Genomic DNA, 25,721 nt, shown 5'->3' with positions numbered 1-25,721 from the left:
CGCCCATTGGCCGCGGGTGCTACTGGGGCGAGGGACGAGGGCAGGCCGGGCCGGGCCTCCGGGGCTGAGCGCGGAGGTGAGCGGGTAGCGCCGCGTCCCAGCGCCATCCCGCGGGGCGCCGGCTGCGCGGCCCAGCTCCCCCGGCCATGCTGTCGCGGGGGGTGGCGAGCGGGCGGGCGCTGCGCGGGGCGGCGCGGGCGGGCGGGCAGCCGCCTCTCCGTGGCCTCCGCGCCTCTCCGCGGGCGCGGTCCGCCATGCCCTCCTGGGTCATAGACCGGTACGGCCGCAACGACGTGCTGCGCTTCACCAGGAACATGGTGTTCCCCATCATACACTTCCCGAACGAGGTCATCATTAAGGTTCACGCTGCGAGCCTGAACCCCATCGACCTTAGCATGAGAAGTAAGTGCCGGGCCCGAGCGGCCGGGGCCAGGCTGGCGTGATGGTAGGGGGTGTGCTTGGATCGAGGCTTCCGCATGTCCCCCGGCGTCCAAATCGTACAGGCCTGCCCCGGTAGGCACCTGTCTCGGCAGCGTCAAGAGGGCCCCGTGGAAGCATGTGTCACCCCCGGCCCTGTGGGAAACCACCTCTTTGAAACCTGTTTTTTCAAGTTCTTAGGGAAGAAAGGTACAAAAAGCCATTGCTTTTCTGAAGGCAAGACCGTGTGTGTTGAGGGAGTAAATTTTTAATCCGAGTGACTAATTGCTGTCCTCCACAGGCTTGCAGCTTGTATCTCAGCTTCCTTTTGTTAGTAGCATGACCATGGTGGGGTTTATTCCCTGGTCTTCTCCCTTGTCCCCATCACCTGTGTGGTGGTGTTGTCATGGTCAAGAGACTAGTCCTTCCGAGGAGCAGCGTTCCCCCGGAGGGGTACTGGATCTTCCCGTCTCTTTGAGGTGTATGGGGCTGAAGGTCAGTTTCCTCAAGGTTGGCTAATGCCAGCTAATCCAAGCCATGTTGTTCGTATTCGTGCCCTTTCTTCCTGATTGCCATCTTCCTGCTGTCATCTGGCCCAGGAAATCTGCATCTTTGACAGAATAACTCTTTGTATTGAACACATTCAATCAGATTTTTTTCCCTCAGTTTCAAGGTTTGAAACGCAAGAAGGAAATTGTGGTAGTAGAAGATCTTATACTTCATGTTGAGAAGTGACCTTGCATATCAAATCAGATTGAGTAGCGCATGCAGAGATACCTGCAGGAAGCTTACCAACAGAGCTGTAATTTGTGTTTCGGGTATCTAATAAATTAACTTTAAAAAAATCTTTGTATATAATTGTAAGTTTGATTATGGGACGTTTGCTATTGGAGTTGAACTGCAGGGCTGCTGTTAGTATTTTGAGTCAGTATCAAAGTATTTCGAAGAAACTACATTCTCATCCTGCTTTCAAGGTGCCTGTTTTTGTGTATGTTTCTTCTCTTTTCAATATAAAACCACTTTCTAGCATAATAGGGCACCTAGGCAGACTCCTCCAAACTTTGAAAGGGCATACATGCTTGAGCGCAGATTTTTTTAGGCTAAACAGTTATTCACAGCATTTAGCTATTGCTTACTGAATAGAAGTTCAGGTTACTCATCTTAGGATCTATGCTTTAATCATTTTAAAAACTATTTTTATATTGCTTTACAGTACTTCATTTGAAAAGGCAAATGGAAAGCTTGGAGTTCTTTTGGATTCCTAGCTACATGATACTGTTGGAAAATGGAGCGTTTCTAGCAGACTTCTTAGAATTTTTGACAGTGTTATCACATACTAAATATTTTTATAAGGGAGAGACATTTCATGGGCAAATAAGCCAGAACTGAGATTTGCTCTTTATTTGTAAAATCTGTAAAAATATAAAATAGTACAGTGGTTTTTTTCATGCTGAAGTTGTAACAGGAATGAGGCACATTAGGTACAGACAGTGCTTTATAACTGGAATTGTTCAGTTAACAAATGAAAACTCATTACAGTATGTTGTGGTTAATTTCATGTTTTGCAGGTGGTTATGGTGCAACTGCATTAAATATGAAGCGGGATCCCCTGAAAATCAAAGGCTCAGACACTGAATTTCCATTAACACTTGGCCGAGATGTCTCTGGTGTTGTTATGGAATGTGGACTGAGTGTGTCTTGTTTCAAACCTGGAGATGAGGTGATACCACTATTCTCTTTTTTTTCTAAAATGTATAGTTAAAATATACTATGAGGTGTTTAGCTTTTATTTTCCTCTTAAGAAAATTTGAGGGTTTTGATGTTGCTCATTCTGAATGAGGACTATCTGGCAGTAAATTCCTAGAATGCTTTCTTCCCTACCTTTTTGCTCTGAAAAACATAGTCTTTCCCAGACTTGCTTTTGCAAGTTAATTTCCCTTCCAGTTTTTCATTTTTGGTTCATTTCAGTGGTAGCAAGACAGGAATTTATTTATTTATTTATAAGTGTGCACTCAAGATGCTGCTTCATTTTTGACTGAAGATAGAATTCTAACAGGAAGGGATTTGTTGTGGGTTTTTTTTTTTTCTTGAGTAACTTAGGATAGGAACTCTGGCATAACTGAAGAACTACTTTGTGAGTCCCTACATAAATACTGGTATTGTGTGCTCTCACCTTCACCGGTTGCTTTCACATTTCATCACTTTTTGTGTAGCAAATTCTGATTCCTTTCTGCCCCATCCCCTCTAGCCTGGGCTTTCCTGGCATGGAAGTAGGTTGGGTTTTTGCAAAATTATGTCTTAGACACAGTATGGTGCAATTTATTTACATAGCTCTGCAGTCCTTCATTTAGTCAGTCTTGTGATTTTTTTTTTTGTGTAAAGAGTAAGTTAAACTGGTGACTGATAAGTAACAGTGAAGACATTCTGCAAATTGGAAAAAAGATTTCTTTGATGAAGAAAACTTTTCTGTGTAGGTACAATCATGTGCAAAGTCACAAAATGATACGTGTTTTCTCTTTGGTTTTAGGTGTGGGCAGCGATTCCTCCGTGGAAACAGGGCACTCTGTCAGAGTTTGTGGTAGCTAGTGGAAACGAGGTAAACCTTCAAAACTGTGGCTAACACAAAACCCCAAAATTGTAAAGACTGGCTTTTTTTTTTTTCCCTTTGGTGTCTAAGTAACTGTCTATTTCTTGGTGCTTGGATTGATTTACACTCCAGCTAGTTACGAAGATAGTTGAAAATGTGGAATACACAATCTGCAATTCAGTAAAGCTTGTTTAAATATTTCAGTGTCATGTAGGATCTGCTGTGTGACTTGGATGCAATTGGTTTTATTTCAGGTGTCTTTTAAGCCAAAGTGTCTGAGTCACACAGAAGCTGCTTCCTTACCGTATGTGGGTCTCACAGCCTGGTCTGCAGTTAACCAAGTTGGAGGACTGAACCGAAATAATTGTAGTGGGAAAAGGTAAATAGTGTTTCATTTTTATACTGATTAGCTGCTTCTAAGACATGCCTGACAATGATGAAGACTGTTACACCATGACATTCACAAAGACCAGCTGGCCTGAAGATGGGTAGGTTCAATCTACACAACTGCTGAGAGAAAGGTTTCTTTAGAGGGAGACTCAGAGGAGGACCCTAACTGAAGTGTACCTGGTCACTTGCTGCTCGCTTCCTCTATATAGTGACTATGTATAGTGACTATATAGAGGTAGTCCAATGTGCATCTAATATAGAGAATTTAAGGATGGTATCTCTGGGAATTTATAGCGACTTTGTCTTTCTGCCTGCTAGGACAGTTATCCAAATGTAATATCCTCTGTGAGTTATTTTGGCAACTCACAAAAAGCCCTCTCAACCACAGAGGTGTGGTTCACTCAGTTCCTGCATGCATGGGCCATTTGGAACAGACTGGTTTTCTAGCTTTTTAGAAAAAAAAAATGAGCAGGTGACTGGGTCTCATTTGACCTGTAGGCTAGAACTTTGATGAGGTCAGGAACGCAGAAGAGAAGAGAAGAACATACAAGGCGAGCAGCCAAATCAAATAGAAAAATTGGCTTTGTTTATCAGCCTGTTAATCTGACAATGGCAGATGGACGACAGAAGAGGAAAAATGCATTGAAAGATTGGAGCAGATACCATTTTTCTCCTGATAATTGGAATTTGCAGTTATTTTGGCCTTTGGATGTTTGTGTAAATAGATAGCAAAATGTTCAGAATGGAAAGAAGGGCAAAAGTAAAACTACTGGAATTGAAAAATAATTGTTAAAATTACTATGCTGCACCAAATTATTGGGCAGTAGGAGTCTAGATGCTTGACCTCCTTTTATCTTGGGTGTTACTGTTGTAATGCAACACATTGCAAAGGACACTAGACTTATTGAAATTCTTCACCCACATCTTTAGAAGGTAATTGAGTGAATGGTTGTTCATATGTCATGGTAAATTTCATTATGAAAATATCAAGTAATTGTTGTTCTGAAGATAAACAATGTTTTGAGAAAATGAAATTGCAAAATTTAAAGCAATTTCAAAGAGATGTCATTGAAATTAACTTCCAGCTAGTGACAAAATTCTAGATACCTTGCCTTCGTTTTTATATTTCGGTATTTGGACTTTTTTTATTATCTTAACTTTCATATGTAAAGAGAATTAACCGAAAGATAGGTTGATAGGCTAGCCTTGTTTAAAGTATCTTCCCAATCTTCAGGTAAGTGTTTAGATTGCTAAAAGTGAAATTTGAACTGCATTTATAGCGTGTCTTTACATTTAACATTTACTTTTATGTTCCCAATAAATATTTAATTGCTCTGTCAGCAAAAAAAACATTTTAATGTTCATATAAAATTATGATGTTTCCCATCTAGAAGTTTTGAATTGTAAAAACAGCAGTGGATGACTTACATTATGGTAGCTTTTTTCCCCTGAATAATTTTTTGTAGGAAAATACATAAAATGCATTGAAGGGGCTGTGCAAAAGTGTATTCCACAAACTTTACATTACTCTCTCAAGGCAATAATTTCAAAAGACAAGAATTCTTAATTTCTTGCAATAATTTAATATATTTGGTAAGAAGTTACCTATATATGTGATTTTCTGTTGATCTTTTTGTCTTCTGTAGGTGTATGTAAATAGCTATGTAGAAGGGTGTATATACACACAAGAGTCTGTCTTATTTTGAAAGAGCAGCTGTATTCCCTGATGAAAGCTACTTCACTGATACTTTATTGCAGTGTTAAGACATCTTAGAGCGAGATTTTTCTATTGGTGTGTATTGTTTTCTTTGCCTCTTTAAGGTGGAAGAATGGGCTAACCAGAAATACTCGCTAACAGTCCAACATCTGACTGCATGTTGATCTGACAGGAGTAGCTGCTGCACTGCACACACTTTTCACAAATTTTGTTTTTACAAGTTCCCTGAAGTGTGCTCACATTGTTTGTGATGTCTCCTGCTTTGCTATAACTCCAGTCATCTCTCCATAATTTTTGTCCTGTACCACTGTAATTTATGTCAATGTTCTTGCACAAGCTTAAAGTGAATGTTCTTATTATCCAAAACGTTCAGAATGACTCTGTTGTTTTGAAGTTCTCTCTGGGTAGTACCTGGAGAGCTTTTCATATGTGCCAGTATCCTGTTTCAGTAGAAAGGGGATATGCTTGTTCAACAATTGCTTTTAAATATCTTGCTTGCTGTAGTCACAAGAAGCATGATAAAAACAAACCTGACAATTTGGGAAGTTCTCGAAAACATTTATGTTAATATTAAGTAAAGGTCTTTTTATATAAATACAGAGTCAGTATTTTACAGGTTTAAGTATGCTAGGGAGAGATGCTGGATTCTGTTACCGTAAGCTATTAAATGTACACTCCTGGTTTATATTGTTACAATGAAAATTTGAATGATATAATACCCCAAGAAAATATTTTTTTCAAAGTCTGTGTGTTATTTCATCATTTTATCTGTTGAGAAGTACAAAATGAGTGTAGGTTGTAAAACTTCTTGATAGGGTAAATGCTTCTTGATACAGGAATAAATCTCTTAGGGGGATTTTGTTGACATAATCAAATGGAATTTATTTATATATATAAAATTGATATATTCAAGAAATAAAATATTTTTTTATTTGTCATGTGGCTGAGTCACTGAAAATTGTTAGTTGTTTATAATCTGGAGAAAATGTTAGTCCTTGATCTGTACACCCACTCCCCACCCCTTGCGTCTTTTGTTGCAGGGTGGGGGGACGAGGGACAACAGAGCTGTAACAGGTCCTGGCTCTCTGATGCCTGTTTCTGACCACACCGTAGTTCCAGGCAGGGCCCAGGGAGAAGGGCTAAACTCTCACATCACATGGTGTGCTCATCTGGAGAGATCTGCTGACATTCTGGTCATTTGAACCGCTAGAGCCTCATACAGGGCTTGGTGAATGCCAGCTTGAATTAGGTGCCTCTGTTGGAAGGGAGCAAAGCCTGGGGTGCGAACGTTTGTTTTGTTCTTTTGAGAGTATTGGTTCTTGTGGATCTCTGTTCAGGTTAAATAATTTGTTAGTTTGTTCCTTCGTACACGTGCTTATATGTTAGTTTTCTCCTGAGCTCACCTTTGCAGTGAAACAGGTTTTCTCCTGGCTGTGTTTTGCCGAGGCAATGCAAACAAACTCTCACTGTGCCTGCTTTGGCACTTTCCACCATCTATGGTCCTTCAGTAGCATCCTAACAGGTCCTGCACCTTCAAACACTTCCCCATTTCCTTGTGTTGTGCCAAACAACGTGTCTTGCTGTCCTCGGTATAAAAATGTTGATCTATTGAGCTGTGGCACATGGATCTCCTGTGCAGACATAGTTTGTCTCTGAAGCTAAGAGCTTTCTTGAAATCACAATGTATGGAGACAGTTTTAATAATTAGAAGGTTTGGGAGAAAATAGCCCGCATACCATAGGAACAAACTAAATCTGGAAGGTATTTCTATCTGAAGAATTTCAAGGGCTTTTATTGAAGGGGAAAATAAAAGTCCTAGCCAAGCAGCTCCCCCAAACTGAAAATGTTACCTAAATCCTTGAGGAAAATGTACATTTTAAAATGACAGCTTTCTCCAAAATTTGTAGTGGAAGAAATGCCCTTTAGCAAGGAGTGAAACTGCAAAGGCAGTTTGACAAGGTTTTTTTGAAAGGATTTAATTGTGATGGGCTTAACCCAGTATCTTGAGTGTAGCATCCCTGAGCCTTTTCAAGTATAATAAAATCTAAATATGAATGTTACTTCAGGCATCTGTTGTTAGAAGCATGGCTCTGAGGATAAGTACTTTTTGGCAGATTTAAAAGCTGCAGGCATTGTGGTTTCAGATTCTTAATCTGAATTTTGCAGCTTGGATCAGTGAAATAGGAGGGAACAGAATCTGATCAGTTACAAAAGAGGAAGCATTTTAAAATGGATTCTGTGACCAAAGCCAAGTCTCTTAGGTTACTTCAAAGAATTTTTGTAAACTGAGACTCCAGATTGTATAGTACAATTTTGCACTGTAAAAAGCAATTTCCTTCAACATCCAGCACAGTGAGATTTAAAATAGGAACATCACCAGCTTCTGAAGGTGCTTAAATTTTTCTGGCAAACAGAAGTTCTGACAAACATCATGTTCCCCAGTCCTATGCCAAGGCTTCATCTTGGATCTTCCTTTTATCCTAGAACTAGCAAATGAGTCCAAAGTCCAAGCACTGTTTGTGGCTTCAGCAGCAAGGCTTTCTTGCTAATTCCCTTTCTGAAATTTAGTTATTTAATAAAATACTCAGATGAAATCTTTGGGCAGTGATTAGGCTGCTAGGGGTAAGGTTCTCGCACCACTAAACTTGCATTAATTTTTGTGAAATTTAGGGTAGTGTGTTCATTTAAAATGAACTCTCACTTGCTAATAATTTGTTAATACACTCTTCCATTTTCTTGCTTGTCTGCCATTTTCAACAACCTGGCTTTTACAGGGTCTTGTTGAGATGTACTGAACCAGAAAAATTCTACTGCCTTTTTTCTACAGAAAAAGGCACATATCTTAATAGAACTTAAACTTGTTTATGGTGAGGATACTTCATTGTATTTTTGTCTTTCTTTTAGACAAATATTATGCAATATGGGAAAATTATGTTCCATATATTCTGAAGTTACCAGTCTCCCTAAATATTGTGATACTGAACCACTTTTTGTCTTAGATAACATCAATTTTTGTAAAATGTTGGTGAATCAGATTTTTTTTCTTTAGGATATATGACAGTGGAATCTGAGAGACAGAAAGACTCTTAATTGATTTTGTCCCAAACTAAGCAATTGAGTTTGGGAAAGTGAGGTCAGTGACAGCGCTTCTGTGTGATGTTACTGCCTGACAGCTCCACTGCCTGGTTTTAATGGAAAGCACACAGGAGGGAATCTTTTCGGCTGTGTATTCAATAATGCTCGTGGCACAGGAAACATGATCAGCAGCATTAAGTCACATTACTGGTTCTCTGAAGAGTTAACCACTAAGTTACGCTGAATGACAAATACAGTCTTTTGCTTAAAATAATTTAGTGTTAGAGATATATAAGAAGCATTAGAATACATAGTTACCACAGAGCTTATTTAAAGAACTATTTAATATATTTTAATTTTCTCTTACAGAGTATTAATATTAGGAGCTTCAGGAGGAGTTGGTACATTTGCTGTACAGGTAATACAAACCAGCATGCCCAGGATGCATCTTCAAACTATTCAATATAAAAAAAAAGAAATTAACAGAAGAGAATTGAGGGAAGGAATAGTGAAATAGCAAGCTACTGATTGATCCATCTGATTGATCAATATTTCCAAAAGTGAGATATTTTCAGATTTATTGCTTTGCATTTGGTACGTTGTATTATTTTAAAGTAGGAAGCAGAGACTTTCAAAGAAAGGAGTTGTGAATGTAGGTGGTGAAAGATCGTATTTCACAGTTTGGGTGCAGGAAATCTCTAATTGGTGTAACTTGAAATACGTAGCCTGTTTTCCTAATCTTGCAGTCAGCTCTGCTCTATAAATATGAAAAGAACTTGGTGTATGATTAGAAAAACTGATGGAGAATGTATCATCTACCATAAGTGTTGTAGGTGGTTAAATGATACGAAAGGCACCAAGCTTTTGTGTGCGGGGTATGTAAAGCATGGTGGCTTAGATTAGCTTTCCCTCGCTGTCTTTGCCCTGTTGCCGCTTTGTGTGTCTTTATTTCAGTAGCTCTAAACTTTGGAGAATCAACATGCTCTTATTGATCCATTAATTGTGGAACATCCTCTTTTCTTGCTCTCATTTAATTTGGGGATTTTGATTCTAATCGGTGTCATCTCATGCTGAACTATATTTCTCTTAAGAATATTAAAAAAATGCAGAAGTTGGGTGATTACATCCCTGCGTTCCACATTACTAGACCATAAACATAGTGATTTTAAAGAGGCTTACAGGAGGATTTTTAGTGGTATGCTATTTGCCTGATCCATGATAAAGCAGGTGACTAAATTAGATCAGTACGAAAGGCTGACCAGCCACTGACTAGTTGCAATTTCTACCTGATTAATCCTGAGTAAGCTACATTAATTAATCTGGAATAAATATAAAAAAGATTACTGTGAATGAAAAATGAGATTACAAAAGAGATAAATATCTAGCCAAAATCCTTTGCTGTAGCTTTTGGAGTAGAAGATAATCTGGCATCCTCCCTGTGGTAAATTAGAGATTACTTTCTTCTTTTTCTCGTTACTAATATTTAAGCTATTTACAGTGAGATAGATATATGAAATATTTAATGAGCAGGTAGGAATAGAAAATATTTTAATTTTGAATATTTAAAAATATTTAATGGTTGACCTGATGATGGTTTTGTAGATTGATAACTTGGACAGTACCTCTTGGTATACATTTAGCTGGCAGATTCAGATGGCAAACTGAGTATTTTATTTGAAGCCTTATTTATCCTGAGACCTGGTATCTGTAAGTGGCTTTAAAAAAACCACCTTCCTTCTTCCACGCCAACTCCTCTCTCCCCAAAACCTTCTTAAATATCGATAAATTCTAACCATTGTTTGTCTGTGGGATGTGTGACAAATGATCCTGTCTTGGAACACAGTCTCCCCACTCCCTACTAAAGGTGCTCATTTATTATATAAATATAACAAGATTTTGGCTTTTTAATTTGTTCTCAATGTTTCACTAATTTTTAAACTTTGGACTTTTTTTTTATATTCTTGTTTTTAGCTAGTGAAGGCCTGGGGTGCTCACGTGACAGCAGTTTGTTCTCATGATGCCAGCACACTGATGAAAAAGCTTGGAGCAGATGATGTGATTGATTACAAATCTGGAAATCTGGAAGAGCAACTTAAAACATTACCCTTGTACGTGTTTGTCTTGCTTAATACTGAGATGAAGGAGTTACCGGTCAGACCTTCTGCCTTTTGATTGCTTGACTGCAGTCTATTAGAACTCTCTTTTGTTGTGTTCCCCCCTCCTAGTTTCTAAAGTGTTACTTTGTAAAGCAAATTCATCCCAGCCTTTTTTGAATGCAGTTTGCCAAGTGAGTATCCCGAGCACAGATTTCATTGTAAGACTAAGCCAGTTAATTGGGCTTGTGGAGTCAAGCTCGCTTCCACATGCTTCTCTGCAATGACTGTGATTTGAACAGTTTTGTCAGCTTCCATCCAAGGATCTTGGAGCATTTACAAAGCATGAATAAATTAAAATAAGTCTCAGAAATCCTGGATGAGGTTAGTAAATAGTAAAATTGATCTTCTAGAGGGAAGAACTATGTCATGAAGCAGTTAAATGACTTGCCTGAAGGCCTTTAGCCACTGTGCAACTCAACTGGGAATAAATTTCTCTTCTGTAACGTTGGGTATGGCTGCCTCTGATAAACAATCACACTTATCTTGTCACAGCAGTGATGTTTCAACTAGCTCGGGGGTTTTCTCTAGAAATGAAGGTTTTTTTGCTTTTGTAATCTTTCCATCTGTTTAAACTTACTCTACTGTGAGTTGTATTTGAATATGGTATTTACACTGCTGTCTTTAGCTAGATTGAGTTAACTTTCTCCAAGGGGAAATAGAACCTGTTCAATCTATGAAATAATCTTAGATAACTGTGCTAAGAAGGCATGTACCCTTTAACTATGGTGTCACTGTCAGTAGGCCTGAGGTCAACTGTGAAGGTACGGGCACTGTCTGTATGGGCAGGATGTGCAGCAACTAACTTAGCAGTTTGCAAGCAGTGTTAAATTTGCCTTTGTACAATTCAACATCTTAAATGCTAAACGCCCATTCTAGCAAGTGACCCTTTTTAGGAGATACCACCAGCACTGTCCTAGGATGCAGTTTTATGATATACCTAAGCTGATCAGTCAGGTATACTGCGGGGGGTGTGTTCCTACTGCCCTCGACTTTTCAGTTGTACTGACTTTTCAGACCCCATGTGAGCTAGTTTTTTCTTGGAGCATTAGTTTTCATGATTTTAATTTTTCTTGTTGGCAGCTAACTGTTAGGTTGACTGAACTTTAACATGAAATCACATCCTTGGAAGACAGGTAGGAAAACTGCCTTTCCAGAGATAAAAACTTTTCTATTTAATTTGTGTAAAGTATTTTCCTTCTTATTTGTAGGTCATTTAGATTAGATGTATGTGTATATACATACCTGCTGCAGTCAAGATTGCTGGAAATTTACAGATGAAAATGAGAATGAGCTGTGTATCTAACAGCATAGGTGCAGAGCTCCCTGTTGCCCTATTCAGCCTTTACAGGCTCACATGCTGGGATAATGAGAAGGAACGCTGAAACTGTCGCGTGTTGCCAGAGGCTTTATATACCCATTCCACAGGAGGAACGTTTTAGACCCTTTGCGTTGTTAGGTTCTACATTGATAGGTAGATGCGAAGAAAAGAGCTATCAGTAGAGGTAAAATGGCCCCAAAACAAATGAGGTAAAAAACGACTTTTAGAAGTGAAGCTGAGAATTGGGTCACAGAAAAGATGTGAGGAGATAAGGGTTAGTCATTTGTTTACATAACTTTGGCCACTGGAACTGACTTTCACGTGAGTACAGCTTGTGCAGGAGATGTTACTAGTCAGGGTGTGAGTCCAGACTAGTTTTTACATGCACATACCATATTGTTCAATGCTAGGACCAGATTTCAAGACTGTTCCAGTAGTCTCAGTGGGAGGGCTGAAGAGAGAGCTCTAGAAGGCTTTAAGCAAGTAGAGAATGCAGTTGTGCATCTAAGAGTCTGCTTTTTGGAGTTTAAGTTACCTAAATAGCCTGTGTCTGTGCAGTGAATGGGCAATAACCTATAAATCTAACTCCCATTGTACAGTAAAGCTGGGCTTTAGCTGAAGTCTTGGGACTTTCTTGCCACTGTCTTGCAGGCAGATTATTTTACTGCATTGCAGTGACATGTAAAAATGTAAATGATAGCCATTTTCTGATATGAATTAGCTTAATTATGATTAAATTATTTTTCCCACATCATGATTTGAAACCTGTTTTTACACGTCTGCAGATTTGATTTCATCCTAGATAACGTTGGTGGATCCACTGAGAAGTGGGCTCTAGATCTCCTGAAGAAATGGTCAGGAGCAACATATGTTACCTTAGTGACACCTTTCCTCATCAATATGGACAGACTTGGAGTGGCTGATGGCATGTTACAAACAGGAGTCACTGTTGGTTCCAAAACTGTAAAGGTATTTGACAAAATCCTATATGCTTTAATATTATGTAGTACTCTAGTGGCTTCCTCTGTGGCTTCGATGCTAGTCAGGTGGGCTCATCTAGAGGCATCTGTTGTATTTTCCTCATACATCATTAAGTATACTTCAGATGCATTTTTACTCTTTCCTTCTTTCTTGCACTGAAAAAAAATTATGTGTTGGGGTGGTGCTGATTGGTGTGTGTGGTAGTTTGGGGTGCTTTGAAGTTTTGATTCCTTACTGTGCTTTTCATTGTGGCCTTTTTCCATATGGCCTCCCTAGCGAGTCCTGCTGACAGCTAGTGTTTCTTAGTAAACAGAGCAAATCCCTGCCTCATTGAAGTGAGGGTAATTTTGCTACTTGCTTTAGGCGGGTCAGGCTTTCTTTCAAAACATTGTTCCATGACTGATTCTCTTCATCCTATTCCAGCACCAGAGAGCAATAAAAATGGTTGAGGGTGGCTAGGAAGTCTTTCATCTCTCTCATGTTCATGCATCTGGATGGCGATACTGATTTTTCTGGTTTTCATAAGTGGATCCTAAAATATTCAGCCAGTGGCCAGATCAGTGAGGCTTTTTAGAACTTTTCTCTTTCTTCTCTCAACATGTGTACTTGCTCTCCGAATGAATGCTTTTCAAGCAGTTGCCATGGTATTCCTGTGATGGCATGGTTGAAAGGGATTCTAAGTCCTGCACCGATACTTTCAAAGGAATGCTCAGAAAACAAAATGCAAAGGCTGGGAAGAAATCACGTAATACTGTTTCTCAGTGTGCATGTTTCCATGATGAGGAGCATTGTATGCCATGTATTCAAAATCAACTGGCCCTTTTATTCCTATTATGACTGACTCAGAGAAGGTGTTCTTGACTTGTGCTTGTGAGATCTTCCCAAAATGCTTTTCTTGTGAGCTACCATCTGTCATTGGATCGTGATGACTTTGGCAGATGTGATGGTGGAAAATTTAATCACTGACACCAAGGTGGAAGGTTCTAAATGTCCCATTGTTGCGTTTATTTCACCCCCTTTGTGAATGAGTATAAACATATAGCACCATTTCTCTGTTACATAAGAAATAATGGTGGTTTTAGCTGCAGACATGAGGCAGTTGTTTTTCTCAACTAGCTGACTTGTGCAATTGGACACAAAATTCACCCTGATCCTATTGTGGTAACACAACATCCCTGTCTGTACATTTAATCCACATGCTTAGGTGAAGTTTTTTTTCAGGCACTAGCATGTAATTTCCATGTGTTTTCCTTAAGTTACTTCTCTAGGGCTTCTGTCATTAATTTTAGTTCCCTTTCCAGTTTCCTGTCATGATTTTTAATATATTTGTGATCTTTCTTGCAGCATCTTTTTAAAGGAGTCCATTATCGGTGGGCATTTTTTATGCCAAGTGGCCCAAGTTTGGATGAAATAGCAGAACTAGTTGATTCTGGAAAGGTATGTCAGTAACAGTTACTTGGCTATTTGTGCTGAAAGAGGTGCTGCTTTGACTCAAAAATGGTGTAGTTTACAATTGGGGAATAAAATGTCATGAGGGTTACAGTGAGGAAAACTAGTTAAGAATTTACTTACTCCTGTTTCTAACTTCTGTCTTTCGCATGGAATTTAGGAGTTTGTAATCCTTAAGACTCTTCTGCCTCTGTCCTCTCCACCCTACCTGTTTTTAAAAACACAAAGCTTACTAAGTTATGAGGAAAGTATGTCTGGCAATTGTTTATTTTTGCCAGTGGGAATCATTTGGCATGAACTCTGGTGTTGAGAATGATATGTTTTAAGAGGCTTCATTTGGTCAGAATGAACATAACTTTGTATCTGCATATGCAAAATTGCCTAGCCTGGATGATCAGGAGTCCTGCCCATAATGTGCACAGAACTAGAATATTCAGGTTATTGCAGGTCATAGACAATCTGCATTGACAGGGAGGTGACAAGAATATTGTGTTTCATTATTTCAGTGCTTCAGAGCGTAATGTTTGTGCCAGTTCAGCACAGCAACCTGGAATATTGTGAATGTTCTTAAGCTTTCTGGGAATCACTTAGTGAATTTGGAGGAAAGGCATGAAGTGGCAGGTAGATTACTGCTCTTCTGATCTTTTCAGGTTTATGAGCTTGTTTCAAAATGTGTGTGAGAGTGAGCAGTTGATTGCCTGTTTATTGGACTGTGTGGTGCTGTAGGTCCTTCCAGTGTCTTCTTTTGGATAATTTCATGTTGCCAAAATTCCCAGAATAGAGAATATGGACAACTGCTGTTAATCTTCCTGTGTGGTACTTAAGCAGAAGAGGAAGCAGAGTCTGCCATGACTGCTGGCAAATCCAGTATGTGGAATTGTCAGGGCATCTTGTGCTCTAAATTTGTGTGTATTAGTAAAACTTAGATCTCTCAATGTTTGAGTGTTGATTTCCTTTTTTGCTATGCATTATGTTCCAGAGGTTGGAGAAGAGTAAATAAATTGCTGTCGTACTTAAGGCCTGATTGCTTCCATTTGCCACCTCAGTGCTGCTGATCAGAATAAAAATCTTCCTGAATTCAGCCACTCCTGTTCCTCTGTCGTGACCAGTGTGCTGCTGACACAGCCAGTGAAAAGTCTGTGTTTCCTAAAAAGTTACCTACTCATAAACAGAGGCTGCAGCAGCAAATAGGCGGTGGTGAAGTGTGCTCCGGGCAACAGCTTTGCACCACTCTGCTTTGCATTATGCCCAGTGCTGTAGGCACTATCCCATGGTCAAGAAAGAAACCCTAGAAGATGCTCCTCATCCTGTGATTGCATCCAATCACACTGCTAAATTATAATTGGCTAAGAAACAACAGTGTCCTTGTCTTCGTTCTTACCGTTTGCCCTGAGTCTTAGCCAGTCACAACTTGTTTTGTGCTCCTACCTTGTATGCAAAACAAATGCAGAATATGCCCATGAAAGCCTCTTGGGAAACACCTGTTTATGCAATAGAGATAGGGCTTAATCGGTGTTCTCTGCCTAATAATCTAGACAGGTGATTTGTAGTGCCATTTAAAATGTACGTCATACATATATGAATGTCCTGATGTACTTTTTGCTCTAAGATGATCATGAGGACAAAGATGTTTGCTTGGTCTTTTATTCTCTGTGCAAAACCAGGTCATAATGTCAGACTGTTTATCTGCATAGTCATTATTCTAGCAGCATTTTACTCTATTTTGTACAATGCTGTAAACACCCGTGCTATCATCAGTATTTTGTAAGACCCAGATGTGTTCCACTTAGATGTTAATAAGACTATGACCTTTATTGTCTAGACAAGAGTTCTCTTTAAATGGACAGATCATCCATTCAGAAGAGTAGGTGTTTGGAAAAAAGGCAGGAGAGAATTACTGGTGGAAGTGTACCATAATTTCCCGTAACTAAGTGAAAAGACATGTTTATGGTTGAATAGGAGAGAATAAATGAGAACTAAAAAAAACAATAAACAAACAAAAAAACAACACAAAGCACTAAAATTGAAGCAAGAAGACTTGAGGAAGCAAAGTGAGCTCATGTAGTTGAACTTCTTAGTTTCGCTTGAATACAGTTTTGAGTAATGCAGATTTAGTTATTTTGAAATTTCAGAGAATTACCTGTTCTGTTACAGACATCTTAATTTTGATATTGTATGAAGTGTGAATAGGAGAGGAATTGGAGAGCTCCTGAAAATGAGAGGCTTTTTTTCAGGAAAGTGTGAATCATGAGGGGGGATTTAAATGAAGGAAATTAAAAAGAGCTGATGGTTTAGAGAGATGATGTTAGGGTAAGTGACGCTTTGAAGAGCATACCCCTGAAGCAGTTACAGATCATATTGATTTGTCAGTGTTTTTTTCTTTCAGACCTTTTGCACCAACACAGATTTTTAGTTCTGATGAGTTCATCATCTTCCTTTGTGAAAGCAAAAGGATTCTCAGTCCTTCAGTGGATGAAGAATAAGCAAAAAGGGCATTTTGTTTAAAGAGCCTTGGTTTTCACACGGATGGTCTTTGCTACAATGAGTGGAAATTTGCAAAATATCAGCTATGAGGAGGAATTCTGTTAACATCCTTTTTTTATGGGGAGGAGGAGAGGATTTGATGAGCTGGTAGTGCAAGGAAGACTAATTTTCATTTTGTAATTTACCTGCACATCAGCTCAGTTCTGGGGATTGTAAAACCATTTTCAGTTTATGAGCTGTTTTCTCTGCCTTGCAGCTGGACATCTTGCAAAGAGACTATTGTGAGACTGAGGTGCTAGAAGGCTGCTGCAACAGTAGCAGGCATGGAGAAAATCAAGTATTTCCTTGTCAAATTTTAGAGATACTGGCTACTTTCTGAACTGCTGGGAAGTCCCTGTTGTGGGTTGAACTCCACCAGTTAATTACAAGCCACTAAGGATTGGCTTAACATGGGCTCCACCAAATCAGTTGACGAAGCTCATGTCAGAAGCTGGAGATCTCTTGACATGACAGAACGTCCCTGGTGAATTACAAGGTTCTTATCTAAAGACAACTGGAATCAACAGAGCCTTTAGTTCAGGACACAGATTTGCTGGCGCACTGTTTGCTGAAGCATCGTCACTGGTCTCTGCTGCCAGCATTGTTAGGAATTAGTTTGATGTATTTGTGGTCAGTGTTGTGGATTTAACATTGACAGGCTTGGGTTTTGCTGCTTTCTTGACTTTTTCCTCCTTTCTAAGGATGTGTCATTTAGTCCTTGGTGAAAATACACCAAACTCGTATAACTACCTAAGTTTGTAGAAACCCTCTAACTTATAATTGAGCACTTACTTTGCCTTTTATAAAGCCTGATGGAAGAAGGCAGGCTCAAAAGACTCCTTAGTGTCCTAAGGGGGAGCACTAAGTATGTTGTATGTTCCTTCTGGACCATGATAGGATGTGGGCTAACATGCAGCCCTACAGAAATTTGAAATTTTCATTTTAATTTGGTGCCATTTAAATGCATGGTGCAGGCATGTGTGTGCAGCGGTTCTGGTGGCTTAATGCTCTTTCCTTCAGAGCAGAGTTGCATCAGATGGGCTGATGGGTGAAAGTTGATTTTGCAGAAGGAAGGCTAAAGGACAAGTAGAGTCTCCGATTGTGAAATGAACAGGTCATTCTCCGTGTTGTTTGCTTTCTAGATAAATGTTACAGCACAGGCACACATAAGAAAAACAATTGCTTGCCCATATTAATGTAATTTGTGTGAAGTGTTGATTATACATTCTGCTGACTACAGTAGATGCTTTGGACTTAGCACCTGCTTTTGTGGTTTGGAGGACAGGATGCTGACTGTTCTTTGGCCCTTTTGCTGTCTTCCTGTGCAGTGCTGTACAAATCACATAACCTTTTGCTACCATAATTTCTCTATCTACTAATGAGGGCTAATGCTCTTTATCCACCTTTGGTGATTTGCTCTGAGACTGTTAAAATGTGGAATTCAATTGTTTTCTACTGCTAGTCTTTGCTATTCAGGAAGTAAATAACACAAATATGTATGGTCATCCACTTTGGCATTACTTGGGTTTTCAGTTGTTTGGATGGCCATGATTTAAGATGGCTTACATTTCCTCATGCTAGCATAGGTTATTACAGCTTCTTGACTCTGTATCCTAACCGTGTGGATTGATTTGCTTCCAATTCATCTTGTTACAGTTTTGCAAGTAACTTTTTCCCTGGCCCTCTGTGCACAATTGTGCAGATTTCTCTCATCTGCATGAATATCAAACAGCTAATGTAACATATTGAGTCCTTGAACATTCTCCAAATCTGGCATCTCTAGATGTGGCCTTCTCTGCAGTAATTCCAGTCTTTGTCTTTATGGCTGTGCTAAGGTGTCTTAAGGTACCTGAGGTGACTCACCTCTGGGTCGTGCTTGCTTTACCTTTACCCTCCCTATCTGAAGGATATTAGGGTAGTGATTCTGTACTTAAATGTCAAATTGACTAGAGATCAGTTCTTCTCCCCACACTCTTTAGTCACTCACGCTCATTCCAATGACCATCTTTCTCCATGCTAAACTGCAAAGCTTGCACTTTTTTTTTTTTTTTTTAAATTTTGTATTTTCTTGTTGCAGTACTTTTGCTTGCCAGGTTGGTTGGCTAGAGCCCAGAGATGTTGGTCAAGGAGAGGTTGCCAAAAGCTCTATTCAGTCCTTTCTCTTCCAAAAGGAACCTCTATCTGCATTTTGTCACAGCCACCAAAAAAAACCACTGTGGTTTTTATTAAAACACTTCTGCTCCTCTTCCTCTAGGACATTGTAGCTTGCTTATGCTCTTTATGAAAGTGATGTGTGATTACATCCTAAAGTGTCTGTGAGGAAGACTAATGGAAATTTTGCATACTGTGGAGAGATGGGGTTTGAATACGTAAATTCACATATATCACAATGAGGTCTGGAAAAATTTCATCATATACCAGGTATTTAATCAAATGTGTTGCCTCAGCCTGATGTAATTGCATATTCTGTAGAAAGTCAGTCCTAGTGTTCTGAGCTCTGGTCTCCAGTGTAGGAGGGAATTATGTCCAGCACAGCAGTGAAATGCGGGGTCAACAAGATAGCTCTTGTCTGTTGTGAGTTTTATTTGCTGATACCTGGGGAGATGCAGATCATGTAGGACTATTCTATTATATGTAATATATAATATGCTTTAATATATAAATATATATATACTTATATCATCATAGAATACCAGGTTGGAAGGGACCTCAAGGATCATCTGGTCCAACCTTTCTCAGCAAAAGCACTGTCTAGACAAGATGGCCCAGCATGCCATCCAGCCAAATCTTAAAAGTGTCCAATGCTGGGGAATCCACCACTTCCCTGGGTGATTATTCGGATGGCTGATTTTTCTCATTGTGAAAAAGTTTCCTCTTGTGTCTAATTGGAATCTCCCCAGGAGTAACTTGCAGCTGTTACCCCTCATCTTTTCTATGTGACTCCTTGTAAAAAGAGAGTCTCCATCTTCTTTGTAGCCACCCTTTAAGTACAGGAACATGGTGATGAGGTGTCCCCTAAGCCTTCTTTTCTCAAGGCTGAACAAATCCTGTTCTCTCAGTCTTTCCTCACATGGCAGGCTTCCCACTCCTTTGATCATCCTGGTGGCCCTCCCCTGGACCCTCTCCAGCCTGTCCACTCTTTTTTGTATAGTGGGGACCAAAGCTGAACACAGTATTCCAGGTGTGGCCTGACAAGTGCTGAGTAGAGTGGGATACTGACTTCTTTATCTCTGCTGGTGATGGCCTTATTGTTGCAACCCAGCATCTTGTTGGCTTTATTTGCTGCTGCAGCACACTGTTCACTCATATGGAGCTTGTTGTCCACCGGGACTACAGATCTGCTGTCCAGCCAGGTGGATCCCACTCTGTGCCGCACTCCTGGATTATGTCTTCCCAGGTGCAAGATCTGACACTTGTCCTTGTTGAACATCATAAGGTTCTTGTTAGCCCACTCTCCCAGCCTATCCAGGTCTTGCTGCAGGGTGCCTCTCCCTTCTGAAGTGTCTACTTCCCTGCTCAGTTTCGTATCATCTGCAGACTTCATCAGGGTGCACTTGATCCCATCACCCAGATCACTTATGAAGACATTAAACAGCGTTGGGCCCAGTATCGATCCCTGGGGGACCCCACTTGTGACAGGTTGCCAGTTCGAAAAAGAGCGATTTCCCACCACCACCCTCTGGGTGTGGCCTGTCAGCCAGTTCCCACCCACTGTATGGACCACTTGTCTAGACCATAACGCAGCAGTTTCTCTAGGAGGAGGCTGTGGGAAACCGTATCGAGTAATATATATAACTGTACTAAAGTTTGTTCTGTCATAATTATGTGGTAGCATTGCCCCAGATTGCTTTAATTACCAGCATAAATATCAGGACAACTACCATGAATGTGACTGCTAGGGGATTCCAGAAAAAAGACTTGCTCTTTCCTTTAGTTAATAGTTTCTCAGCATGGTTCAGTAGTTAACTAAACCCAGGATCTTCCTAATTTCTACTGATTTAAGCTTGGCCTAGGCTGGCACACACTATAATTCTGGGCTCATTCCAGTTTCTTACTGCTCTGCATAGCGTTCTGTAGAAGCTGTTCTGCCAGGGTCAATTAATGAATGAAATATTTTTTTTTTAAGCCTCTGTACACTCTGGACCATACCCTGATAGCCTGCTTAACTGGGATTTATCTTCTAGCATTTTAATAATTGTAGATGATACTTAGGAGTTCCTGTGGGCTGCTGTTAGAAGCTTGATATGAAAGAATGTACCTTGGCTTGAAAAACAAACAAAAAAACAACCTGGTAATACAGTTGTTTGCAAGATGACCATAGGAGTAGACCCCAGGACACGTGCCTTCCATGCCTGTGTCTTAACCACTGCACCACCATTCTTCCTGTGGGTGTATCAGACTGGGTCGTTGGATCATTTTTACTTCTGGTAGGCATTTGGGACAGAAATATCACATATCTGATGTCCTTTAATGTGCTTTTGGATGAAAGTGCATATTCTCCAAAATACAAGTTAGTAAGAAACACAGTACTGTGTAGTTGCAAAGCTACCCATACAACTTGTGACCAGAGCCAGCTGTTCCAGAAGGTAAAAACTTGAATCTTCATCTTCAGTGAGGGTTGACCCTAGAACCTAATGTTGGTAAGCAGTATGAAGCTCAGCAAACATTGTTGCACCCCATTTTAAAGGGAAGGAAGGATGAAGAAAGGGATGGGATGAAGACCCAAAGAACCTGGAACTTGAGTACAGCAGAGGGAAGAAATGACAGAAACAACAGTGTCCCAAACCAGCATTTTTCAGTAAAGTACTGAACAGATAACTAAATGTTTAGTTACAGGACAGGGACTGTTCTTTGTAATGATTTCTGTTCAAGTCTCTTGTTGGCACTGAAAGGAGACTTGGTGAAGGCCAAAGGAGAGTATCAAGCTCTGCATTTGTGCTCATAGACCACATTTGGGCATGGTGGCAATTTCTGGAGGAAGATAGCCTGTATCTTCTAACTCAGCTAGTCAAAATGGCAAGCAGGTCTTTCCCACTACAGTAAGATTTCAAGAGGATTTTGATGTCTGGTGGAGCATATCACAGCTCTTGTTGTGTGCATATACAAGTATCTTTTCCCAAGTGTGTACACAAGCCGTGAGCAGTCTCATGGCTGCTTCCTAGGCGTGAGTAGGGGATGTGCAAGGGAAGGCAGCAGCTGGGAGAGAAGCACGCTGCAAAGCAAGGCTGCCCTGCAGTTTTGACACACGCAGCCATCCTTTACAAACCTGGAGGAGAGCCAGTGCACTGTCATTACCCTTGGAGTGACGGAACTTGTTTTCTTTTCGGCTTTGAACTAGGCTTGCTCTGAGGGTTTCTGAGGTTCAGTTCTCTCTTCTGAAAATGTCAAGGCTCTAGCTCTCCCTCCAGCGGCAGGAAGCAGCTCCACGCTCACTGGAGTGACTTGCTAATATGAGGGTCAAAGCCATCTTCATTCCCTTTGTGTTTTCTCCCTTGTCCCTTCCTGATAAATTCAGCCTGTGTCCTTGCTACCACAGAAATGGGGACCTCCAAGGGTGGGCTTCAATTTGCCATTAGCAGGAGCGTGTTCCTGCTGCCCAGTCAGCTCCTGCCAGTGCCTGGTCACTGCCTGCTGCCTTTGGAGCTGGATTGGCTGGGATACTGCTTCTGTGCTTAATGTAGGATAGCCTCAATCAGCATCAGCAATTACTCTTTTTATTTTCCCAAACACGAGCTCATTTCAAGAGATCTGAGATTCGTTTCTATAGTATGTCCTGCATCGGAGAGAATGAAGAGGAAGAAAATACCTTTCAGGCCCAATCTGTTGTCAGATAAACATTTCAATGCGAGTGTGTTAGTCCTTTCTCTCTCAGACTTTAGTTTAATCCCTTTTCCCTGAACAAATAGGTGTCCTCTGGCAAGGAACTGATGTGTGGCTGTAAATAGGCAGTGTTTTTATTATCCAGTTAATCTCCATTTATTATCACACATTCAACAAACAGCAGACGCTCCCCTACTTGTTTGTCTGTTCACAGGAAGAAATTTTATCTTAGTCAGTGGATTATGGTAAAGGCTGAGTGAATCACTGTGCTGCAACATGGTCAGCCCTTTCACGGTTATTCAAACAATGGGACTGACCAGCCAGCCAGATAAAATGTTTAATGCTCTAGATTGTCAGGATCATCAATTTAGTATTCATGTCTCTGTAGCGCTGCCTAAAGCCAGCGTTTAAATGGCGCTAGAGGTTACATCAATGTAGCAGATGGGCTTTGAGTGTGTGGTGGCTGCAATACACATGGTGCTTTGAACTGTGAGGCTGAATTCAGGGTTCCTCTGAATCCCTGTGTCACCACTTTTCAAATGTGGTGCTTTGAACTTTACCTAATAGACTGAGGATGTAACATACCTCGGTCTGTCAGGTCTATAAGCTGCAGCCCACAATAAATGACTGCTGGTAGCAAAACGTTGAAGCATCTTGTTCATTTTCTCAGTTGCTGTATGTCTATGAAATGAACTTCTGCCTTTCCCTGGAATCCCTTGTGCTTCACATCCCTTCCCCACATACCTTTCCCCTCCTGCCAGGGTCATCTGTGTCCATGCTCCAGCAGGCTGAGTGTCTGTATTCTTTTTCTTAACTGAAGTACAGCTTTGTGTGGAACTGCCGTTAACAGTAAGTACTTGTACAAGTGCTGCACTTGTGCTTGGCTCAGTGAAGTTACTGCATTGTTTTTTTCCCAAGCTTTTGCTATGAAAGCAAGGGTTGGTCTTCCTCAGAACAGTCACTGCTGATCAGCAGCACGTTCCTCCTGCTGATAGTCACAGCAGCTCCAGTTTATGGGGATGCTTAGTTTACCCAAAGCCATTGTCTCATTCAGTGGTTTTGCTGCCCTGGGCCCATGTCCCTGACTTTGTTGATGCCTGAGACAGCATGGATTCTGTGCTGGATGCTGACCAAACATGATTTTGTCTGGAATCAGTCATCATTCATGCCCTGCATTTCTTCCCCAGTTGAGCAGCAGAAAATGTTACACAGTATGTTTGTGGCTCCTCTGCTGTGTGTTACTACTGCTAGAGGTTTGTTTACAGACTGTCCTGGCAGAACAAGGGAAAGAAATTACCCAGCTTTGTACCCTGCAGCATGGCAAGTCTGAGGCACTTAGTGAATGTATTTATTTGCACAGTTGCTCTCACAGTGATTAGGCTAATTCTGACTTTTTTCTTTGGGCGGTGAGGGGGGGTTCACTCATTCCTATTTTTCTGCCATGTAAAGTTTCACACTACTGCTAAGCTTGACAAAATGGAAAATCTAGTCAAGATTAGGAGATACTGCAGTGTAGTAGTTAGATTATTGATGTCTTGGGTTACTGTTACCATATAAGCAAACCCAGTAGTTATTTTAGTGCAGTGAATGGACTTCAAGGTAAGGCACTGTGTATGAATAAAGAGCAAATTAAGAGAGTTCAGAAAAGGACCTCCATGAGCAGGGACATCTACCAGATTGCATTTGTTGTGCTGTTGGGGAGGGTGCTTGGGTGGTCAGTGCTCCTGTTTGGAAAATGTGTGCATATGACAACATTTACTTGGTAGTGCTGCACATTCACCTTCTAAGCAGCATGTCTGAATACATACCCCCTTGCCTTCCAGGAAAAGTGAGCAAGCCTTTTGGAAGATGGCACTGTTCTGATGCTGGCAAATTGTTTGTCTTCTTATTGCTGTTGTATTCCTTTTCTGTTTAGTGAGATGCATGTCCTACCAGGAGAAAGCAGTTACCAGTTCTGGAGTAATCAACAAGATAGTGTGCATGCTAGTGGCTGTGAGGAAAAAGCCTGGAGATGTTTTTTCACTGGCAGAAGTAACGAGGATCTTTTTCTAGCACAGTAAATAGGGTGTTTGGATCTTTGTTACTTCAAATCTTCATCATTGCAAAAGCTAGCTGCAGACTCATCTACTGGTCATGTTTTCCTCTGATAAAGAGGATGAGGATCAGTTAATCAGTGCAAGAACATGCATTGGGCTGGTGTTAGGGGATCCACGGTGAGACCCACCTCAGGGTAGGTAGGAGGTACTTTTGTACACGGATCTTATTTTGGCCTTTGGAAGGCTGACTCAGAACTTGATGACAGAAGAAGTCTCTTCCCTTAGACCAGCAGTGAGAAGTATTTTTCAGAACCAGCTGAGATTTCTTCTGCCTCTGTTGGTACACTATAAGACATATAAAGAAAATGCTTGTAAGGCTTTCAGGCTCCTTAGTTAAATATTGGGGACAGCAAATAGGATAGTTGCACCTTCATTATTAGAAATTAGTCTAAAACAGTCCAGAAGGCTGCTCTACAAAATGAATGCCAAAATAGCAGTTGATGCAAGCTAGGCATAATAATGTATGCCTACTGGAATATACACTGGCTGAGTTTTCAAGTGTATCTCAATGATTCAGCAACAAATGTTTGACTTTTTTTTTTGTACTTCATTTGTGGCCAAGTCTTTTAAGGATACTGAGGCAGGTACTGATGCAGACAGGCACCCGATTCATAGGTATCTTTAAAACATGACACCTTTTGAAAATTCTTGTGTTTAACAAGAAAACCAGTAGAGAAATATGAGAAAAAAAATGTTCTCCCTTTTCCTCAGTGTGTCATTGTGGACAACAAAAAGCTGACCCACAGTGTCAGCTTCTAAGGGGACTTAGAGCCTTGCATGGTGACGTTATTGTTAGAGTCCCAGGTGAGGGCTTCAAACTGGTAGTAGAGATGTTTCAAAACTTGGGCAAAGAGCAGCAGAAAGCCTTCTCCTGCATGCAGAGGGGGGGTCCCTGAAAGAAGTTACAAGGTAGCAATTACATTATTTGGTAACTTCTGCCCTGAATACTATCAAGAAACCTCTCCCCTTTCTTCATACAGTTTTGAAGTGTTTTATTTTATTCCTTGAAGTGCATTATTTTGTTCCTAATACAGTGATACTTCTTCTTTATTCTGTAGATTCAACCAGTTATTGATCAAGTCTTCTCTTTTTCTGAAGTTCCAAAGGCATTTCTGAAACTGGAAGGAGGACACGCACGTGGAAAAACAGTGATTGATGTAATTAGTAAAAAATAAAGTATTTCTAATCATCA

At 40.4% G+C, this 25,721-nt stretch overlaps 1 protein-coding gene across 4 annotated transcripts; it reads left to right on the top strand.

The window, feature by feature from the left end:
* The first annotated feature begins 1 nt into the window (after window position 1).
* RTN4IP1 (reticulon 4 interacting protein 1) lies at window positions 2-25,721 on the top strand. Of its 4 annotated transcripts, none has more exons than XR_012834480.1 (10): window positions 2-402; window positions 1,986-2,137; window positions 2,945-3,013; window positions 3,259-3,383; window positions 8,556-8,604; window positions 10,158-10,294; window positions 12,446-12,629; window positions 13,986-14,078; window positions 18,868-19,034; window positions 25,588-25,721. XR_012834480.1 is itself a non-coding variant. In XM_010311897.2 (9 exons), exons 1-9 carry the CDS (start codon window positions 147-149, stop codon window positions 25,702-25,704), a joined length of 1,182 nt encoding a protein of 393 aa, XP_010310199.2. In that variant the 5' UTR covers window positions 2-146; the 3' UTR covers window positions 25,705-25,721. The 4 variants fall into 4 exon arrangements, 2 of the variants coding, with proteins under 2 accessions (XP_010310199.2, XP_075603931.1); XR_012834481.1 differs by lacking the exon at window positions 18,868-19,034 and adding an exon at window positions 14,597-14,711; XM_010311897.2 differs by lacking the exon at window positions 18,868-19,034.

This window comes from Balearica regulorum, chromosome 3, assembly GCF_011004875.1.
Source record: "Balearica regulorum gibbericeps isolate bBalReg1 chromosome 3, bBalReg1.pri, whole genome shotgun sequence".
NCBI lineage: Eukaryota > Metazoa > Chordata > Aves > Gruiformes > Gruidae > Balearica > Balearica regulorum.
The sequence above is the reverse complement of the archived record's forward strand: the minus strand, read 5'-3'. Positions and strand labels throughout refer to the sequence as shown.

What these genes read in the sequence shown, in the direction of transcription:
- RTN4IP1 (XM_010311897.2), top strand. Translation starts at nt 147, where the DNA reads ATGCTGTCGCGGGGGGTGGCGAGCGGGCGGGCGCTGCGCGGGGCGGCG. An exon ending in GTTTCAAACCTGGAGATGAG is followed by an intron (nt 2,138 to 2,944) that starts GTGATACCACTA and finishes CTTTGGTTTTAG; the next exon opens with GTGTGGGCAGCGATTCCTCC. An exon ending in TGGTAGCTAGTGGAAACGAG is followed by an intron (nt 3,014 to 3,258) that starts GTAAACCTTCAA and finishes GTTTTATTTCAG; the next exon opens with GTGTCTTTTAAGCCAAAGTG.